The sequence below is a fragment of the Anabas testudineus genome, chromosome 19 (assembly GCF_900324465.2).
Source record: "Anabas testudineus chromosome 19, fAnaTes1.2, whole genome shotgun sequence".
Lineage (NCBI taxonomy): Eukaryota > Metazoa > Chordata > Actinopteri > Anabantiformes > Anabantidae > Anabas > Anabas testudineus.
The window spans coordinates 1,515,825-1,535,107 of record NC_046628.1 but is presented as its reverse complement, the minus strand read 5'-3'; the positions used below and the strand labels follow the sequence as shown (position 1 = coordinate 1,535,107).

At 37.2% G+C, this 19,283-nt stretch overlaps 1 protein-coding gene across 1 annotated transcript in view; it reads right to left on the bottom strand.

Moving 5' to 3' along the window:
- ryr2a (ryanodine receptor 2a (cardiac)) overlaps positions 1-19,283 on the bottom strand; it is a 111,117-nt gene that overhangs the window by 7,114 nt on the left and 84,720 nt on the right. The window contains 21 exon segments of the mRNA XM_026351828.1: positions 1,330-1,464; positions 1,733-1,879; positions 2,551-2,611; positions 2,812-2,945; positions 4,074-4,116; positions 4,306-4,436; positions 5,580-5,849; positions 6,359-6,445; positions 6,833-6,983; positions 7,557-7,624; positions 8,511-8,825; positions 8,934-9,140; positions 9,319-9,591; positions 9,713-9,928; positions 11,003-11,157; positions 11,277-11,435; positions 11,874-11,955; positions 12,804-12,908; positions 13,149-13,277; positions 13,658-13,746; positions 14,124-14,204. Of these exon segments, the coding sequence (XP_026207613.1) occupies positions 1,330-1,464; positions 1,733-1,879; positions 2,551-2,611; positions 2,812-2,945; positions 4,074-4,116; positions 4,306-4,436; positions 5,580-5,849; positions 6,359-6,445; positions 6,833-6,983; positions 7,557-7,624; positions 8,511-8,825; positions 8,934-9,140; positions 9,319-9,591; positions 9,713-9,928; positions 11,003-11,157; positions 11,277-11,435; positions 11,874-11,955; positions 12,804-12,908; positions 13,149-13,277; positions 13,658-13,746; positions 14,124-14,204 (3,038 nt within the window).

Below are 19,283 nucleotides of genomic sequence, written 5' to 3'. Positions count from 1 at the left end.
ACAGAAGGCTCCCCCTCCTACCCCCAGAAAATACACACAACTGAGCCCTTATATAGTATTTCTTTTAGATGGCTTGGCAGCCATCACAGCTGTAATATATTCTGTCTTTACCTCTGCCTTCCCCCATCACTGACAACAGAATCCAGCATATTTGAATAATTTGATAAATCTAGTCTAAGTCTACTTTTCTTCCCTTGTTGAGCTAACATTTGTTACAGCCTTTGTGCAAATGGTAGTTACATGACCTAAAATAAAAAATTACAGATCCCATTATCTACAATTGCCATTATTAGCTTTAATGACGCCAGATACTGTAACTAATCATTTTAAAGGCTGGTAGCATAAAATTCATCCTTATTGTCATGTGCACTGTTGTTGTTCCTGAAAAAGCTAACAGATGCCTGGAAAAGAAAGAAAAAGATCATGTAATCTTACAGCAGCTCCTCCTGAGCACAGATAAAGCCTGAGGGTGAACACAGCCTGACTAAAAGCTCTGACCCATGGCTTTCTGGCCATAAATGGAGCTGGACCCTATTTCCTGACACGCTTCACAGGATGTTTCCCATTTCTTATTCACACAAAGTTAATGAAGCTTTAGAGAAAGTTCAGTAAGAAATATCTCTTGCCTAAAACTCTGCTTGTTCCTCTGTGGATTAATATAATACATACTGTACTTCTGATCTAATTCTCTCACCACTTTTCAAATGTTATAAAATCTCTACACTTACAATCCTGACATCACCATATCTAACCAATGATTTTTCTGTCTGTGTCCCTTAAACCAATCACACACTGGATGCCAATATCAGTGCCACACTACCTGTTTGTCTTTATGCTAACATGTAAATAGCATGCAAAGTTATCTTGTTGTATGTCTATATCATTTACCAGAAACACTTTGGCAGAGTTTTCAGGGAAAGTTAAGAATGTATGTTTTAGAAATAGTTGTGGGTGAGGCTTTCAGGGACAGACCAAATTGTAGGCAATTTGTGTTTTAGAAACAGTAAGAGTAAAATTGTGAGGTGAAAACGTCTTGAGTTGGAGTCTGGCTTTTAAGTTTTTGTTTTCAATTTAAGTTGTGAACTGAAGCTATTAATCGTTAATCAATATGTTGGCATTATTTTGCTTAAACTTTCCTCTGTTAACATTGTTTTCAACATACCTTGTTATATTAGTAAAAAGCTAACTAATATATATATACAGCATTTATTTATAAGCAGCATATAAGCCACATACAGTTTACTGTTTTTATTTTTCCTCGGTTAGGACATAACATATGTTGGAAATGTTTGCTCAACACAGTTTTGGCCATACACTTCTCATACTTACTGTCAACATGTCATCACACTTCATGTCTGGCAGTTCTCCGTCTTCACTCTTGTTGTAGAACTTCCTAAAGAAGTTGAAGGCCACTACAGTGTAAAGATACACCACCACTGCTAACAGGCCAACTGTTAACACCAGCTGCAACACAGGAGAGGAGTACAATTGTCAGTTTCTCATTTACTGTCAAGCTACCTTTCATTTTTAATGTTACATAGGTTTAGCCTCCTAAGGATCAAAATAAAAAATCCTCATGTGTTAGTGAAAGTCAGAGGACTTTCTTTAAGTGAAAGTACAGTACAGTACTGAATTGCAGTAGAGTTTCACTGATGAACAAACTCCAAAAAAATGCTGAAGTACAGTATTATCAGCCTCCTAGTCAGTGTGATACTTGCATATACTTAGTTACCTGTTTGCCATTGTGTGTGACTGACGACAGGATGGTTCGTAGTGTCTTAAAGCCCATAGCAATATCGAGCAGATGGGCAGCAAAGAAGAAGTTGTTATAGTGACCCAGGATGGACATGGTCATGTACCAGGCCAGGTAGAGGAAGGACTGAAGGGAGGAGGAGGAGGAAAGAGGTTATTCTTTAGTCACTATTGCAGAAATTGTGTAAGAGGCATGGCTATTATGTTTTCATATTCACAAAATGACGCGCCTGCTGTAAACATTCCTGCTGTTCATTAGAAAACACAACAAGAGCATCTTCCACAGTTAGTCTTTTTCTGTATCTGTCCTTTCCCTGTTTATCTTTTTTATGGGTATATTATCCATCATCACAGTTGATCAAAGAAACTCAAAGTGGAAATACAAATTGAAAAGAACTGCACCTTTGGATGTAATTCTGCCTTATATTAACTTTGGAATGTATTGCAATGTTAAATTGAAAAGAGACCGTGTCCCCCAATTGAACATGAGCATGTCCTTTAAATTATGATGTACACATCTAGTGCATGTGATATACTGATGTCTTCAGACTTAACAAGCATGGAGTTTGGGATTTCAATATTTTATTTTTGATACTGAATATGTCAGCTCCTGCCACACAATATGAAATAAGATGATTTCAGCTATTTTGAAATTGCTTAACAGACAAACAAATGATGAAAACAGGAAGTTTAATGGAAACATCTGAAAACTTCATTATGGTACTATTAAAATGAAAGAAAATTCTAGAGTAAATGCACATGTGGAGCCAGATTTAGCTTATACTTCAAAATACTTACATTATCTGTAAATACAACCCCGAGCTTCCAAATCTGATACTTGACATCAATGGAGTTAAGCCTGTAAACAGATAGAACTGCATTAAATATTTCTGTTTGTTTAGCTTTTAAAATTTAAATGTTAATTCTCTGTGACTGGAAAAAATTGCAAAGACATAACATGGCCACTGTTAGTAATACTGCATCTGTTACTCTTTGGTGTAAAATAATCAGAGTTGCTTTTTCACTGCATACAGATACAATTAAGTCAGCAACACTCACACAGCAGCCAGAGAGCTGTCCCTCCTGGGTTTTCTCTTTTTGTGAGCGTCACTGAAGTCCAGAGCAGCCTTGTCCATACCTAGCAGCTCGCTGATGCGGTCATGGCCATAAAACTCACCATATTTATCCATCACCTGAAGAAGAGCAGTATTTCATGGAGAAACACATTGTCAATCAGCTTCTGCTCATTTACTGCTCAAAGTTAATTTTGTCAAACTTGGACAGAATCATCTAACATGAGGAAACAGAATTATTCCATACTGTAGGTTCACTAAACAAATAATTGTCGTTAATGTTGTGTACATTGTTTTACTTTACTTGTATATTTAAACTTGTACATTGTCTATGTTGTTCTTTTTGAAAGTTTAGGGGTTCTGGAAGGGCTGTGAGACAAAGAGGTTAATAGTTAGTCTTGTATGACCAACTATGAACTATGATCTTGTAAATGTAAGTGTTCCTGTAAGATCTCATTAGTCATCTAGGCAGATTAGAGAGAATAAAGTCACTAACATTTATCCATCCTGTAATAACTGAAAAATCTTTTGTCCAAATTGAAAATACACTGCCCATCCTGGATTTAACAAAGCAAATAGGTAAGAGCCAAGTTATTTAACCCTAACTGAGTGAGTAGCTTCTCATTTCAGAAGACACACGCTGTGGTAGTTTTAGAGGTAATCAGGGTCTGAATTATAATCGCATCAGGGTAAGAAGAGAGGCGGGTGAAGTGATGCCCCCATCATGCCTAGTGTCTACCATACAAACCTGTGGGGGCAGTGCTATGATCTGGGGTTGTTGCAGTTGGTCAGGTCTAAGTTCAGCAACATTATGTGTCCAAAGAATAAGGTCTGTTGACTACCTGAATATACTCAATGGATTTTTTTCATTCCCTGATGGCACAGGGGCATATTCCAAGATGAAAAATGCCAGGATCATCAGGCTCAAAGACACATCATTTTCACACATGGCTTGGCCACCAGACCTAGGAGTCATTTGGAATCTTTTCTCTCTCTTGGCGAAAAATTAATGCAGCTCTGGACAGGAATAAATGTTGTGACATTGCAGAAGCTTATCGAAACAATGCCATGGCAAATGCGTGCCATTATTGAAGCTAAAGGCGAACCAACAAATTATTAGAGAGAGTACCTTTTTTTTTTTGTATGGGCAGTATATAATAAACATATACGATATTACCAGAAATATTCTTTAAAAAGTATTGTGTGTGATATTACTGGGGGTTTCTAGGATATTATTGTGATATGTACCTTCCTCTTTACAAACTTGTCCCAGTAGTTGTTGGGGAAAGACCTGAAAAACGAACAAAAGCCTGATGAATAACATTGTAATGCTGCATTATGTGGAAACAACAGCACACCCCCCTCCAAACACACACACACACACACACACGCACGCACACACACACACACACGCACACACACACACACACACACACACACACACACCATCCTTCCACTGCCCCCAACAGAGACTACTCACTGTGTGTTGATCACTAGTCTGTCCCACTGGCCTTTGATGTCATCTTCAGATGGCTGCTCTGTGATATAAAGACCATCAAATTCCAGCTTCCTGGCCACCTCCTTCTCTCTCTTAAAAATCACCAGTGGAACCTACAATACAAAAAATTTAATGAATAAAGGAGTGGTGTTAAATTTAAGGCCATTCTAAAGCTTGACTTAGAAACACAAAATTGTACATTGAAAAATAATTTAATGACAGACCATTAGAATAAATTATTTGTTAGCTGATATACAGGCATACCTATATACATACAGTGGCATATGTGCTTTTGGAATTTTATGTTTTAAGTCAAGAGTATTAACAAATACAGTGGAAAAAGTATGTCAACGCTTTTTTGTAGCCCATTCTTCCTGTTGAACTGCTTTAGCTTTGTCATAGTCTTTGGACATTTCAAATGTGTGGTTCTCTTCAAGTCATTTCATAGCATATCATTGAGTTGAGGTCTGGTCTGGGCTTGTTATGCTCTTAGGGTCATTTTGACTGACCGCCCACTTCTTGGTAGAGTAAATGAAACAAAACACCTTTATTTACATGTTACAGATGAAATTGGTCCTCTGCATTCAACCCATCCCCTGGGGGAGCAGTGGGCAGCTACACACAGCAGGGAACTAGCATGGAGTGTCTTGTCTTGACACGCCTGGTGTCTGTGACGGGGTTTGAACCCCGAACCTTCTGTATCTCTTGCCAATGATCTACTCATTGAGCCACCAGGCCACCTTGTGATTGAGTAGCCACAGTCTTCAAGTGTCTCCATTTGTAGATTGTTTCCTTGACTTTAGTGTCAAAGTCTTGAATGTCTTTATGTAAATCAACAATTCTTGATCGTAGATCCTCTGAAAAGCTCTTGGCGAGGCATGGCTTACATAAGCACATTCTTCTTGTGTTGAGCAAACTCAAAAGGAGTGCTTTTTGCCAGTTAAAGTAGCTGTAGTTCACACCTCCAAACTAATTTTCTTAATTTCTTAAACACCTGATTCCAATTAGCTTTTTGAAGGTCATTATTCAAATGATTTTTTCACTTCCACTTTTAAGGTTGGTTGGTATCAAAAAGACATGAAAGATCAGAATTTTTTGTGTTATTACTTTAGGCACATTATATTTGTTGAATACTCTTGACATAGATAAAGATCACATCACATTTTTATTAAAAATGAATGCAGAAAACCATGAAATTACAAAAGGTTCACATACTTTTCCTTGCCACTGTATATATACTAAATATTTGAGCCTGCCTTGAGACAGTAGTATCCAATGATGCAGAAGAAGGCGATGACAGTGTGCAGGATGGCCAGGATCCTTAACATGGGCTCCATGTACCCACTGCTCTCCTCCAGGATAAAACGGACCATGATGGGCTTCAGGGGCTCTCCAGTCTCATCCATCACCTCCCCCTTTGTCTCTATTGCTTCTTCACCCAGTGGATCCCACTGAACGTTGCTCTCTGGTTGGCCACTGTGATACACTACTCTCCTTTCCTCAACCACAGATGAAGATGTAGAAACCTGGCATGAACAATTAAAAAAAAATCAAAAGTTAAAGAAAAGGAGGATCAAGGAAAGGTCTTCCTCTCCAGTGGTTTGACAGTGTATTTGGATGATAGAGAGAATACTTTTTTTACAGGTGGTATACTCTGAGAAAAAAAACAATAATTTTTTGTTATCTTCCCAAAATACACTGGGACTCCACGAACTGCAGTCTTAGGGGCCAGTTATACTTGTAAACACAGATGCCAAGATCTAATCCTTGCTGTTAGCTAAGTAAATGGACACAGCTAGCACATTAACCAGTCAGATCATAGAGGCTTCACCTCTGTATTCAGCTTCTGTATTTAGCACCACAGGGTAATGCCTGGCTTAATAATCTCCTCTCACAGAATAACCCCTTATACGTTTTCTTCTTCTTATCACTTTACTTTTATCGAATCAGTGGCACAGGTGATAAGACAAAAAAAGCCAATTTGTTAAATTTGTTAAGAGGGTCTGTGGAGAACTACCCCCCTTGCATACTGTACCTTATAGAATAAGAGGATGAAGTTTATTGCAAAGGCAACAAACAGAGCCAGCATTCTCATGTTGTAGAAGTTTCTGGCAAAGTAGTTCTGCAAAGGAAACAGAAAGAGAAGATATTAATGTGTTTCTGGGTGTCACAGACAGAACTCAACATTAGACAAGCTATTAAATAATCATTTGATTTAAAATGGTGCTGTTGACACCATCACTTGAAAAGCGACTGGATAACATAGCAATAAGATCGCTGTCCTCCATGCGGGAGACTGGGGTTCAAATCCTGGCTGTGGCCTACTTCCAGTAGGGGTTCAGTAGGGGAGGCAAAACCTCTTTATGCTTATCCTGCCTTTGCCTTGAATCTTGTACGTCGCTTTGGATAAAAGCGTCTACTAAGTGCAAATGAAAACATCATCCTAATCCTTTCACTGCAACCAGCTTATGTTTCAGTTATTGGTGTTTCAGGTTCAAAGTTGGTGTACCAGTAGTTTTGTCTGGTAGGCAATGATCTTCTTCAAAAATGCAGACTCCTGTAGGTCCGGTTCATCAGACTTTGAGGTGTGGTGCCGTCGAACTTTTATTTTCATCTTCTCATTTTTCTGCTGTTTCTCTTGTTTCTCTGTGTGCCCAGCTCTGAAATGAAATAATGATGATATTTGAAATAACATTCAAAGCAAAGCTAAGTCATAAACTGATATTTTTTAAGCCACTAGATTTTAAACAATTTCTATTGATTATTATGTTCTCTCAAGAACAAATAAGTAGAGCAAACAAGTATTGTATTCATTGTGTAAAAATTACTTATTTTGTTTGTGTACAACCAAATAAACATACTTATTTAATGTTGTCAAATTCTTAACTCAAGGACTACCTACCTACTAGCTTATCCTTTTTTTCCAAGATAATTTTACAAACTTTCTTAGTCAATGGAGTTTGCCCAGTTATGGTAGAGATAAATCCTGCCATCACTATGTGACTTTCATCTATTGGGTAAGACCATTAGATGTGGTTGAAAGAGAAACAATTGACAAGATTTTCCTGGAGTTTTTGTCAGAGTTAATGTCCTATTATTGCTTCTGAAGAAATTTCATACAAAATATCTGTTTCATGAATGCCCTGTGTTTATAATAGAATTTCCACTATCTGTACACACTGTGTTTCTGTATCAAAATCCATTAAGCTATATTAACCAATTTGTGTACGTACTCTGTTTTCTCTGGTCCGCATTTAGTCTCTGATGTTGCTTCTTTCTCCTCTGAGGAAAAGCTCTTTGACTTAGAAAAAGGCAAAAACACAAGACAATTAATACAGATTGTGAATGAGTGAATTTTACCCATGGAAATCCTGGTTTCATGCTTTAAAGGCCCTGAACATCTATGTATCCATCAACTATCACTTATGACTGATGAGATATTACAGGAACACTTGCATTTACAAGAATATTTTCATGAAAGCCACTTTCAGTCACAAACTAAAATGGTAGTATTTCTTTATTGTTCTGTTCTTTCATTGTTTGCAGTAGGGGGATTCATTTGGTTGTTATCCACCAATCAAGAGTTAGCAACATTAGAGTCAAAATAATATTTTCTCATATGAATTAGATTGACAGTTACTACTAATTAGGGATAATCTAAAATATATTACACAGTGTGTGTGTGTGTGTGTGTGTGTATATATATATATATATATATATATATATATATATATATATATATATATATATATATATATATATATATATATATATATATATATATATATATATATCTACCTTGTCTACCAACTTATCTCAATACTTTGGAATTCTTTTTTTAATCTAATACCTGCAAACATACTGAAATCAGTTCTGTTTACTGCTAATTAGCAAATGTTACAGCACTACAACATGCTAACAGCACAGAACAAGATGATGAACGTGCTAAACATTAACAGCTAAATATCTGCATTTGAGCATTATCGCTGTGAGTATGTCAGCATGCTGTTGTTAGCATTAAGTTACAGTAAGTTCAGCCTATAGAGCTGCTACAGAGTGCTAACAGATGTTTTGCAGCCAAATATTTGAGATCATCTGTGATTGATCTTTGATTTGCTCATTATCACAGATATACAAAAATGTATTTGGAAGAAATAAAGCGAAAGGATTAGAGAGAAAATTACTACCTGATGCCTCTGTCTGAGCTCAGGTGGGGGTGCTGTGGTTGATGTCTGTGGGGTCGGGGAGGGAACTGGGGAGTTGAGCAGTTCAGTCAGGCTGGCGTTAGGGTTATGAGGAGTGATCTTGTACTGGCCCCCCTCCCTTCTTAGATCCAGACCAAAAATGTCTGACAGCAGCTCAGTCTCACTGGTGTTGACCGCCAGGTCAGCCAAGTCCTCCCTTGGGGAGCTGTGGTCAGATGGCCTCTTCTCTCTGTCTTCCCCCTCACCACGCACCTCGTCTTGGGTGGGGTCAGGCATGTTGGCCAGCAACTCTGAAACCTGTAGATATAGGCCGTTTAGGAGGAATTCTTTGCACTGTATTTACTGTAGTTTGTTTGAAGACCTGTGGATACACTGCTCTATTGTTATAAAATTACATATAATAACCTTTATGGTCTTGGCCCCCTCTACCAGATTGCCTCCCATGAAAGTGTTGTAGAAGATTCGGCAGAATCCCCGAGCCACACTGAATGCCACATGGAGAAGGCCCAGCATCACTGACCAGTAGAAGGACACCAAGGTGGTCACCATGTCTTTCACAGTCATGTTTTTTATCTTTTTCATTTGCTTTTTCAAGCTCTTTGTAGACAGAACCTGAAAACAGAGGAAAAGTAAACTGTTTGTTCACAAGACATGTAACACAATCCAACCAAGTCATGTTTCTGATACACCTCTTACTGTACTGAACTGACCACAATGTAGCTAAACTTACACCTCGGTCTTGTTAGTTGAATAATTATTAGTTGATAATAGGGTACAAATCAAAGTTCACCTTTATTAGCAGCATGACGTTGTATCTAAGAGCTATCAGGGCCATGCACACTGTGGTAACAGAGAAGAAGCCCATCTCTGGATTCTCCTCATCTGGTTTCTCCCGCTCACTCTCCTCTTTCACCGCAGAGCGTTCACCAGCGTCAGACATCTGAGCTGCCAGCTGCATCTCAAAGATGGTGTCCTCACAAAAATTCACAAACAGCTCCATCTTCTCCTTCTCTCCTCCCTCATTTACCACATCAAATATGAACTGGCGTTTGGACTCTTTGACCTGAGGAGTGTATACATTAAAGAGGTATTCTGTTCATCTTTGAACACCGTTAAGACGTTAAACATCTCTTGTATGTGACAAATCTCAAATGGCATTGTTTGCTATACTGTAACATCTTTACCTGTGGCTTCTCCCACTGTGTTCGACTGGACTCGCTGATCTCAAAGTAGACCCTCTCAATGCGCTTGGCGCTGCCCATGATCTCGATCCGGCCCAGGTAGGGTTGGAAGTAGTTAAGGACGCTCTCTGCCAGCTCCAGGAAGGTCTGTAGCCGGGTGTCATGAGGCATGTGCTCCGACAAATTGGTCAACAATACCGCCACATTGAAGCCAATATCCTTTAAAATAATATTACAAAGTGAGTTCCTTCTTTTAAATAAAACCACTTTTATTTTTAATATGGTCTTCGTTACATTGGCTTAGCACCTCTCAGAATCCTTGCTAGGAATCACAATGAAAGTGAGATTATACTCTTACCTCAAAATAGGATACTGAAGTTATCTATGAAGCCTCCTAATTTTACTTTAAGCGAGGAGTAGGACCACTCATAGGAAAGTGTATTATGTCACTGTTCTATGACAAGCAGCCTAGGAGTGCCAATCATAGTGATGTGTTGTATTAATGTTAATTGTGTTATAGTTTAATACAGTAAAAGAATCTAATACTAAAATCAACTCCAGTTTTCAAGAGGACTCTTTATGTTTATAGGCAAAACTGGTAACAGAAGACTATTATTATTATTTATTATTAATATTAATATTATTTAGTGTATAAACTTCACACTAATTCTATTTCAGTAGCACTGTACATAAGGTAATTGCCCCAGTGTAACCTACTGCGTTTTATGGATGGATGTTGATAATTTGCTCTTACTTGTACTCCTAAAAAAAACCCAAATGTATTGAAGGAGAAGCAGTGTAAATAAGCTTTTTGTACCAATAAGGTAGAAAAGTGCTATATAGATGCAGACCATTTACCATTCAGCAGTGATTTACTATCTGAGACAATTAGTAAATATGGGCACTGGATGGCACTAGGGGGACTTAAAATGATAAATTAATAGTCCTAAAATATTTGGAACAGCAGGGAAGTAACAAATATGCAGCAACCTACCAACCAATCAGAAAACCTTCAATATTTTACTTTAATTTTGAGAAATAGGGTGGAGGTTTCAAAAAAAGTTTTTTTGTAATTGGGAAAAACTGTAAGACACAGGTGGTTATGTAATTACACAGTCTAACAAATGGAATGTCAGGAAAAAAAAAAGACAAAGAAGACACAGAGGGAAAAATACCAAGAAGGTTCTCCTGCTAGACATATATTTTAAAAAGACATTTCAGTCATTCGGAGGGGCTTACATTTTGACAATGCGAGGCCTTTTTTAGAGTTACTGTAAACATCACGCCATTTACCTTGGCTGGCTCATGAAAGCGCTCAACAAATTCTTCATAGTCCAAGAGTTCATTCTCATCAGTCTCAGCACAGGAGAGAAGGAACTCCGTCTCCGACTGGGTGTAGTGTTTGTGGCTCTCCATGGCTTTATGGAAGTCTCTCTTGGAGATGACACCTGATAGTGAATTCATACACACATTTAACGTGTCTATGTGTTTTTAAAATCACATGATGAATTGAAATGACATAAATTCTGATGATTCTTCAATATGAGATGTATTTTTAGAGTCTTGCCTTTTCCGTCAGGGTCATACTCCTTGAAGGCATCTGATGAGGTGAGATCTTTCAATTTGAGAAACATGTCAAAAAACTTGAGGATCATCTCCACGTTGTTGGATGACTCCACCAACATGTCCACCATCTGCTTACCAATTGTCCCATTCACCACATTACCTGCCAAAGCAAACCAACCCATTTAAAATAACAAAAAATGTCCCCATCGTGGGAGAAATAAAGTCTATCTTATCTTATCTTATCTTATAAAAAATCACGTCACAGAGTGGCATAACACATGTAATGAACCAGAGAAGACAAACATTTTTGACAAGTATTTGTCAAAGTATTGTCAAGTTACAGTACTGGCATTGACTAGATTTGTCAATGCAGTTTGTTTGTTTGGAGATGTTTATGTCACCTCTATATTAATAAACAAATTCAAATGATTTCTACAAAATAATGTGCAGTACTGGGCCAAGACATATTATTAGTATTTTAAGATATCTTTTTATATGTGAATAACAGATATGAACTTATGTTTCAGTCTATCAGCTCTTTAATCAAGACACTCATGATTTAATATTTAATCCAACTACAATATGCTCAAAAACCTACCCTCCAGCATAGACAGCAGCATGACCACCATGTCTTTCTGTAGATCCATCAGTTCTTTCAATAAGTCAATCTGACTGGAGTCCTGAGGGGAAAAAGGATTTAAAAAAGTGGAAGCTTTAATCATTTCAAAAACCCAAATTTCAGTTAAAGATCAAATTATGAATATGAAATATAAGTCCCTATGGGATTAATCAAGTTTTGGGATCCTGAGTCTTGAAGTCCAGAGTTTCAGGTTTAATGATTTTATGGTATTTACACCAAAATTAAACACTGCAGGACATAGAACCTTTTGTAACACGTAAAATTATAATTAAAAGTATTGTACAGAAGGTTTTAAAGAGAATTTAAATCCATAAAACTTATTTTGTTTCAAATTTGCAATAATTAAGTCAAGCCTGTGACTTGCTAACATCCCCAGACTGTGAATTTCTGCTTTTGATTAGCTTTTCCAGGTTTTCATTACAGCCTCCTTCAGTTGTTCTTTGTTTGCACTTCTCCCGTAAATTTCCTTGCTAGCAGATTAAATGTGTGTTCAGTAGGGTTAAGGTCTTAACTAAAGGGTTAACTTTTTTTATTTTTTGCGCTCAGTACACCAGTGTTTGTTTTTTCTTTTTCAGAACATTCATTCCAAATTGTCCAATCTTGACTTACTATGTCTCTTTTGTCTGCTTCTCCCACAGAGACAGCTCACTGATTTTCAGGTTGATTTATCCATTCTTATTAACAATAAATGAATTCTTCACAGGTGACCCAAGGCGGGCGAAAAAGGCTATAATTGGGTTCTTTCTTTTTTCATGAGAGTGTCTTAAGGTGGGACAAGGTTTTTGACATGTAGCAAAGGTCCTCAGCCAGTCCCACACAAGACATAATCATTATATAATACCTATCTAAGACCCATAGTCTCCTCCACACTTTGTGATCCTAGCTCACCTGAGACAGTTTCATCTGCATATGAGCAAAGACATGGAGAAAACCAACCACAGCGTCCCACAAACGACTATGTGCCAAACTCTGCTGGTTGCCAGTGCACGGACCCTACAACATCAGTAACACATGCGTCACAACCAACAATCTCATTTTATTTTATCCTATTTCATTGTGGCAAATATTATATCACTTTCTCTTCTGTATAGTTGACAAAATATGACTGTATATGACTGTAAGAAACTATTTCAGACTAAATCATTCAAGTCTTTTAACTTAAAATATAAATTTTAATATAAACAATTGCATGTGATTCTACATAACAGTGATAACTGCAGAGGCTTAATTTACCTGGATGTATTCAGTCAGTGTATTAAAAACTTGCTTGGCCACATTAATTGCCTTGGAGAAATTCCTCTGGCCCTGTTCATCAATAACATCTTTGCCAGAATAATACCAGTAGAAATCACTAATCGACTCCTGGATGAGAGTGAAGAATAAGGCCAAGAAGGTAACACAGAGGAGGAAATTAGACAAGAAATTTGACAGATTAAAACAAAATACAAGATACTGTTCTATGATTAATATTAGCAGTAATAATAAAAGTGCTCCAGAGGCTAGGAATGACCATTGTTTCTTTCTTGTGGAAATTAATTTTTACAAAATAATGTGATGATGTTCATGTTCATGTTTTCAAAAAAACAACTAAACAAAAAAAAACTACAGTTTGCTGATATCAAAAGAGTAAACCTAGGCTACTAATACTTGCAACAGGAGTTACATGTTTGTAGTTTAGTTTCAGCTTAGAACAACACAATACAACCTTTATGAAGCATCAGTGGAGAACAGAAGGAGCTAACCTGGACTCTGAGGAGGTAGTCCACAGTAGAGATTATAATGTTGACAGTTGTATTGTTCCCTGTTTGGGTCCTTAAGTAGTTCTGGAAGTCTAAAACACAATTTGTGAAATATTGCAATGTCATGCTTGTAAGATGAGCTCAGAGAAAAAGCCTAGTGGTAGCATTACAGTAAAATATTGCATGATATTCTTATGTTTAAGCATCAAAATGAAACTCCTTTTTGAATCTAGTGTCAAAATATAAAATAAGGGGTAAAGTATTATTGATGTTGTGAAATATATGAGATAAAATGCCAGTTACTGTAACTGAAGTGGGAATCAGATTGGTAGCCAGTACAGTATTGTCAGAAGAAGAACAGCTAAAAAGTTTCTCCACATCATTTCTATATTTACCCAAGATTTTGATTCCCAACCATATTCCTATATTTAATCCAATAGTGATGGAGAACACACAAAAGCACACACACCTGAGTTGTGTCCTTCACAGAGCAGCTGCAGAAAGCGGAAAAGGTCACAGGTGAACTCATCATCCTGCATGACCTTCTCACCTGGCCAAAGAGAAGAAACACACACGTACCCACACAGCCAGACACGCATGCAGACACACGTATGCACAAGCGCATACACAGGTATGCACAAATGTACACAGACGCACACACAAACAATTGCATGCGCAAACACACGCATGAGTGCGCGCACACACGTTCATATAAACAGACACACATACACACAAAGAAAGTCAGAACAGAGAAGCAAGAAAGGGGACAGACAGACAAGGAGATGGAGAGTGAAAAACTTTTAAAAAGAGATGGTGCTAATGTGAGGAAACCCTCAGTGTTTTCTTCCCGTCAGTAAACCGTGTCAGGCCATAATTTACCAATCACACACAAACACACACACACACACACACACACTTAGACAAGTAGTGGGTAGTCACAGCATGTAAGGTGGTGTACTGATGTGAACTGGTCTTTAAACTGCAGCATTTTACAGTCAGCAGTAGATTTAGGCTATCTTTTCATATTTTCATTCCAAGGCTGTTGGATTTGGTTTGAAAAAACATATAGTTGGTGGCTGCTTCCATTGTAGATTCTGCACAGATCATAAACACATTTACAGTATGTAGCTGCTCTGACTGTGCTAAAATGCTGCTTTGAACCAAGGAGTGCACAAGGAAAAGAAAGTCAGAAGAAGGAAAATGAAATGCTGCACATTAACTCAATACGATAACAACATATACATCAACAGAATACATCCGTACAATAAGAAATCAAACTGGACAGAGCTGAATAGAGGAAGGAAAGTCTGTAGGTCTGAAACAAGCCTCAAAGTGAATTTCTTTGTTTAATGCAGGCAAATTGGTGGATGTGTAACCTTTTCTTATCAATAGTTCAATTAACTGTTGTTGTTTTTTTATTCATCATGGCTTACATTGGCTGAACTTGTGCCAAAATGTATGCATCCACTTGTGGTATGCCAACTAAAATGTATCCGACTGCATCTGTTACAAATACCAGAATTGAACTGTGATAATTATTTTATAAAGTATCTGCTAAAAAGGCTGATGATGATGATGATAAGGGGGATCACAATTAAACAAGCCAAATACCAAAACTTATTTATGTATTTGCTATGGAAAAGTATTGAATATTATGTTTGAGTGTCGCAAAACTAGGTGAGCCTCTAGAATGATTAGGTCATTTAAAGGGGAAATTAAGAGTCAGGACTTTTATTCAGTAAGATGCAGTCAGCTGTGAGTCTGGAAGCTCCTCATGTAAAGAAGAAAAATCTGACAATACAGGTTTGTGTGTCACCATTCAAAGAAAGGAGATTTCTGAAGACCGTAGAAGAACTGTTGATGCTCCCCAGGCTGGAAATGGTTAAAAAGAATTTCTAGGAGTTTTCTGAAACTTTTTTGGTTGGAATGAGAATAGTTAAGTTTGGTTATGGCTAAAATGCATTCATGCATAAGAAGCTGATCCTGTTTGTAAAACATGATGGTGGCACTAAAATTATTTGGACCTTCTTTCCTGCCTCTGGAATGGGACAACTTAACATAATTGATTGAGATAGGAATTGAGGGTGGGTCTACAGGAAAATGTCATTGTCAAGAGCAGTCGCTGGTCAAGTGTGGTGGTGTGTGGTAGTGCATGATCTTGGTCATAGTCTGAAGAGGCCAAAAAGAAGTAGAACTATAACATTTGCGTAATATGATATGATATTCTCACTGTGTATATATTGTGTTATTGTGTTATGTTATACATTATGGCACATATAACAGAATTACAAACATCTGTCTGTTTCTGTAATTGTCAGTAGTTCCTATTTCTGGAAAGGTTCTCGATCATCCAGCTGAGATTTTCTGAGTTTTAAATTGAGTCATGGCAAATGTTTTCACTACCCAACACTTTAGTTCCCTTGAGCAAGGCCATTAACACCAGTTAGGCATTGTGCAATGCACTTTCAGGCTTGTTCCCAACCCAGTGATAAACAGATGAGGGGGATACACTTTTCAAAACACTCAGATCATATCGTTTTATTTTTAATATCTCAACAAGTAAAACTCTGTTAAGCTAAGGATGTGGTGTAATTATACATAAAATGTCATCTAGTTGGACAGAATAATACATGACTACATCTACAACCAAATCATAAATTTTAAATAAAACATTTGGGTAGAAACAAACTAAAATCATGAAAAAATGGCAGGAAGTTTTCAAATTATCAATCAATGTCATGAAGGACAAATGCACTGATCAGAGAACACAGCTCAGCCAGGAAACAGAGAAAAGAAGAGAGGAAAGAAGGAGAGTTCCCTCTCCTCTTGTTGGGGAGGAGCATGGCCAAAAAAAGTTTAACTAGTAAAAAAATAAACAATATTTTACAGTCCAAAGTGCAACACTTACAGAATCAAGACGTCTACCAAACAGAGGAAACAACAGGGCTGCAATTTCTTATGTTGATTATTTTCTTCTCAAAATGTATATACATTATTAAATTCTTTTAAAAAATCGGGCACAACATTTTGCAACTGACAGGACTGTGTGAACTCTGGTCTTTGGTGTGACAGTTGCCGCCATCCATTGCCGTAATATACTGTATGTGTGCCGCAAAATGTTGCCTTATATAATGACTTTTTCCTGTTTTCTGTTTTTCAAATACAGCACTGCCTAGGACTGCCTTTAGATCTTTTGTTTTTATAATAATATCCTAATTTTATTGACTGTAATTTACACTCCCCTCCAAAATTATTAGAACAGCGAAGCCAGTTCCTGTATTACTGCTTTGACATCAAAAGATGAATATGAGATAAAACATCTAGACTTTTGCTTTTTTTTTCAAGTGTTACATCTGGATATAATAAACCATTTTAAAAAAGAAGATGGCAACTTTTGTTTGAACCCACCCTTTTTTGGAACATGTGACTGACAGGTGTGTTTTGTTTCCCAGGTGTGTCCTGAATGTCTGCACTCAGTTTCAGATTTGATTTTTGCCTGTAAAGATGGCATTTATAGTTAAGAGGTGTAACCAACATGACAAGAAGAGAGCTGTCTATCGATGAAAGATAATCAAATGTGAAGCTGAGAGAAGATAGAAAATCAATCATCGTTGCATAACCATTAGACATAACCAGTATAATAATTTTGAATGTCCTGAAAAAGAAAGAAACCACTGGTGTTGAATGGATGGACTAAGGAAAACAACAGCAGTTGATGACAGAAACATTGTGAGAGCTAAAACAATTGTTAGTGACATTAGCAACAACCCCCAGAGGGCAGGAGTAAATGTACTGTTGACAAAAGACTTTATGAACTAAAGTACAGACACTACACTCAAAGATGCAAACCACTCATTAGCAAGAAAAATAGAAAGGTCAGGCTGGAATTTAAAGAAGTGAGTCTCTTTTCTTTTCAGTTTTTAAGTTTAAAGGCTCAAAAAGGGGAGTATTATGGACTGATGAGACAAAGATGATGCTTTACCAAAGTGACGGAAAGGCTTAGGTTTCAAAAAAGAAAGAATCTGCTCATGACCTCAAACATAACAGCTCATCTGTGAAACAAAGTGGAGGATAAAAGATGTTTTGTTTTATATTCATCCTTTGATGTGAAACCCAAATGTTTTCAGTCTACAGCAAAAATCAAGAAACTGGCCTTACTTTTGTAATACTTTTGAAGGGGAGTGTCAAACACAGCTTTAGTGATCCACACTGTCCATAATGATTTTTTTTAGAGCAAATGGCTACTCTTGGTACTCTGTGCTGGATGATAAACTGAACCAAACCATAAAATGTGACAAGAGGCTTGTAGAACTATGAGAGCTGGTTGTGATGTGGGCTTTACCTTTAACATCATACACACTTATTTCACACATTAATCCTTAAAATCCTATTATTTCATTTTTGTTCTTGGATACAGTCTAGACTATACTTTTTAAAAGCTCTTCTGGTGTAAAAAAGAGAATGATGTTCTTCTTTTCTCAGTTATTCAGGGCATTCATTACATTTATTGTAATTACAAAAAACTGCTGTAATAGCTCATCTGTCTCATTATCCTTGAGTATTTTATTTAGAAGTAAATAAATGCATCTTCAACATGATGTTGACTTTATATACTGTGCAGTTTCCACTATAAGTAGCAGACTGGCTAGTTACGCAGTCTACAGCTGTGTCAGGCGGTCAAACTGCACGTCCCAGTTTGTCACATGTATAATATGTTTGAAGAGGAGCAGGAAGAAGTACTGAGACTGTTTGAAGCTGTAGGCGGGTGGGCTACTGCTGCTCGTGACAGAGATTTTTTTTACTGCAGAGTTTCCAGAAAACAATTAAGATGAATTCACAAGAAGGAAAATTGTTTCCTGTATAAAATCATCTCCTCGTTCAACCACCACAGTACAATGCTGTGTGTGCATTAATAATTCATTACCAGTGGCATAAAAATATTATTTCTTGTTGTGCATGTTTTAGGTGATGGGTGGTTGTAGAAGCTTTTAAGCACATTTTAAGATAAATGTGATGAAGAGACAGTGAACATGAAACAAATGCCATTTGTCTTTTCTTATGATTAGTGTGGATTTTTAATATAACATGTTATTATACCTTTTTTGGTTTGTGTTTTTGTATTCACTGCAGCCCAAAGAGAGTGAGTCAGAAAAAGATAGAGATAGTGGCTGAGGACACAGAGGGGATTGTACACTGCACAACAGATAACAACCATCACAATAACCATCTCCATTACTGGGACAAAACAACCAGCTGACTTCAGTTGACTATGGGACTGAGAGGGTGGGGGTGGAGAATGAGGGTGAGGGAAAGTAAATACTCATATTAGTAATATTTAGAATGTGCCAGATACTGTACAAATCCTGAGAGGGAGGCATGGGTACCATTTTAGATAGCAGGCAAACAGCTTAGAACTTCTACTGCTTCTGCCTGGATGTGTTAATTCCAGCTTAAATCTTAAAGGGCAACTTCACAGATTTCCAAATATCTAGATTCTAATTACTATACTATATACTATGTATATTAATGGCATTAAATGTCCCTAAAAATATTGCTCTAAATCCACCAGATAATGTCATCAGGAGTTTTTCAATCCAGATGATGTCATCTTGTTGCTCATTTGTACCCT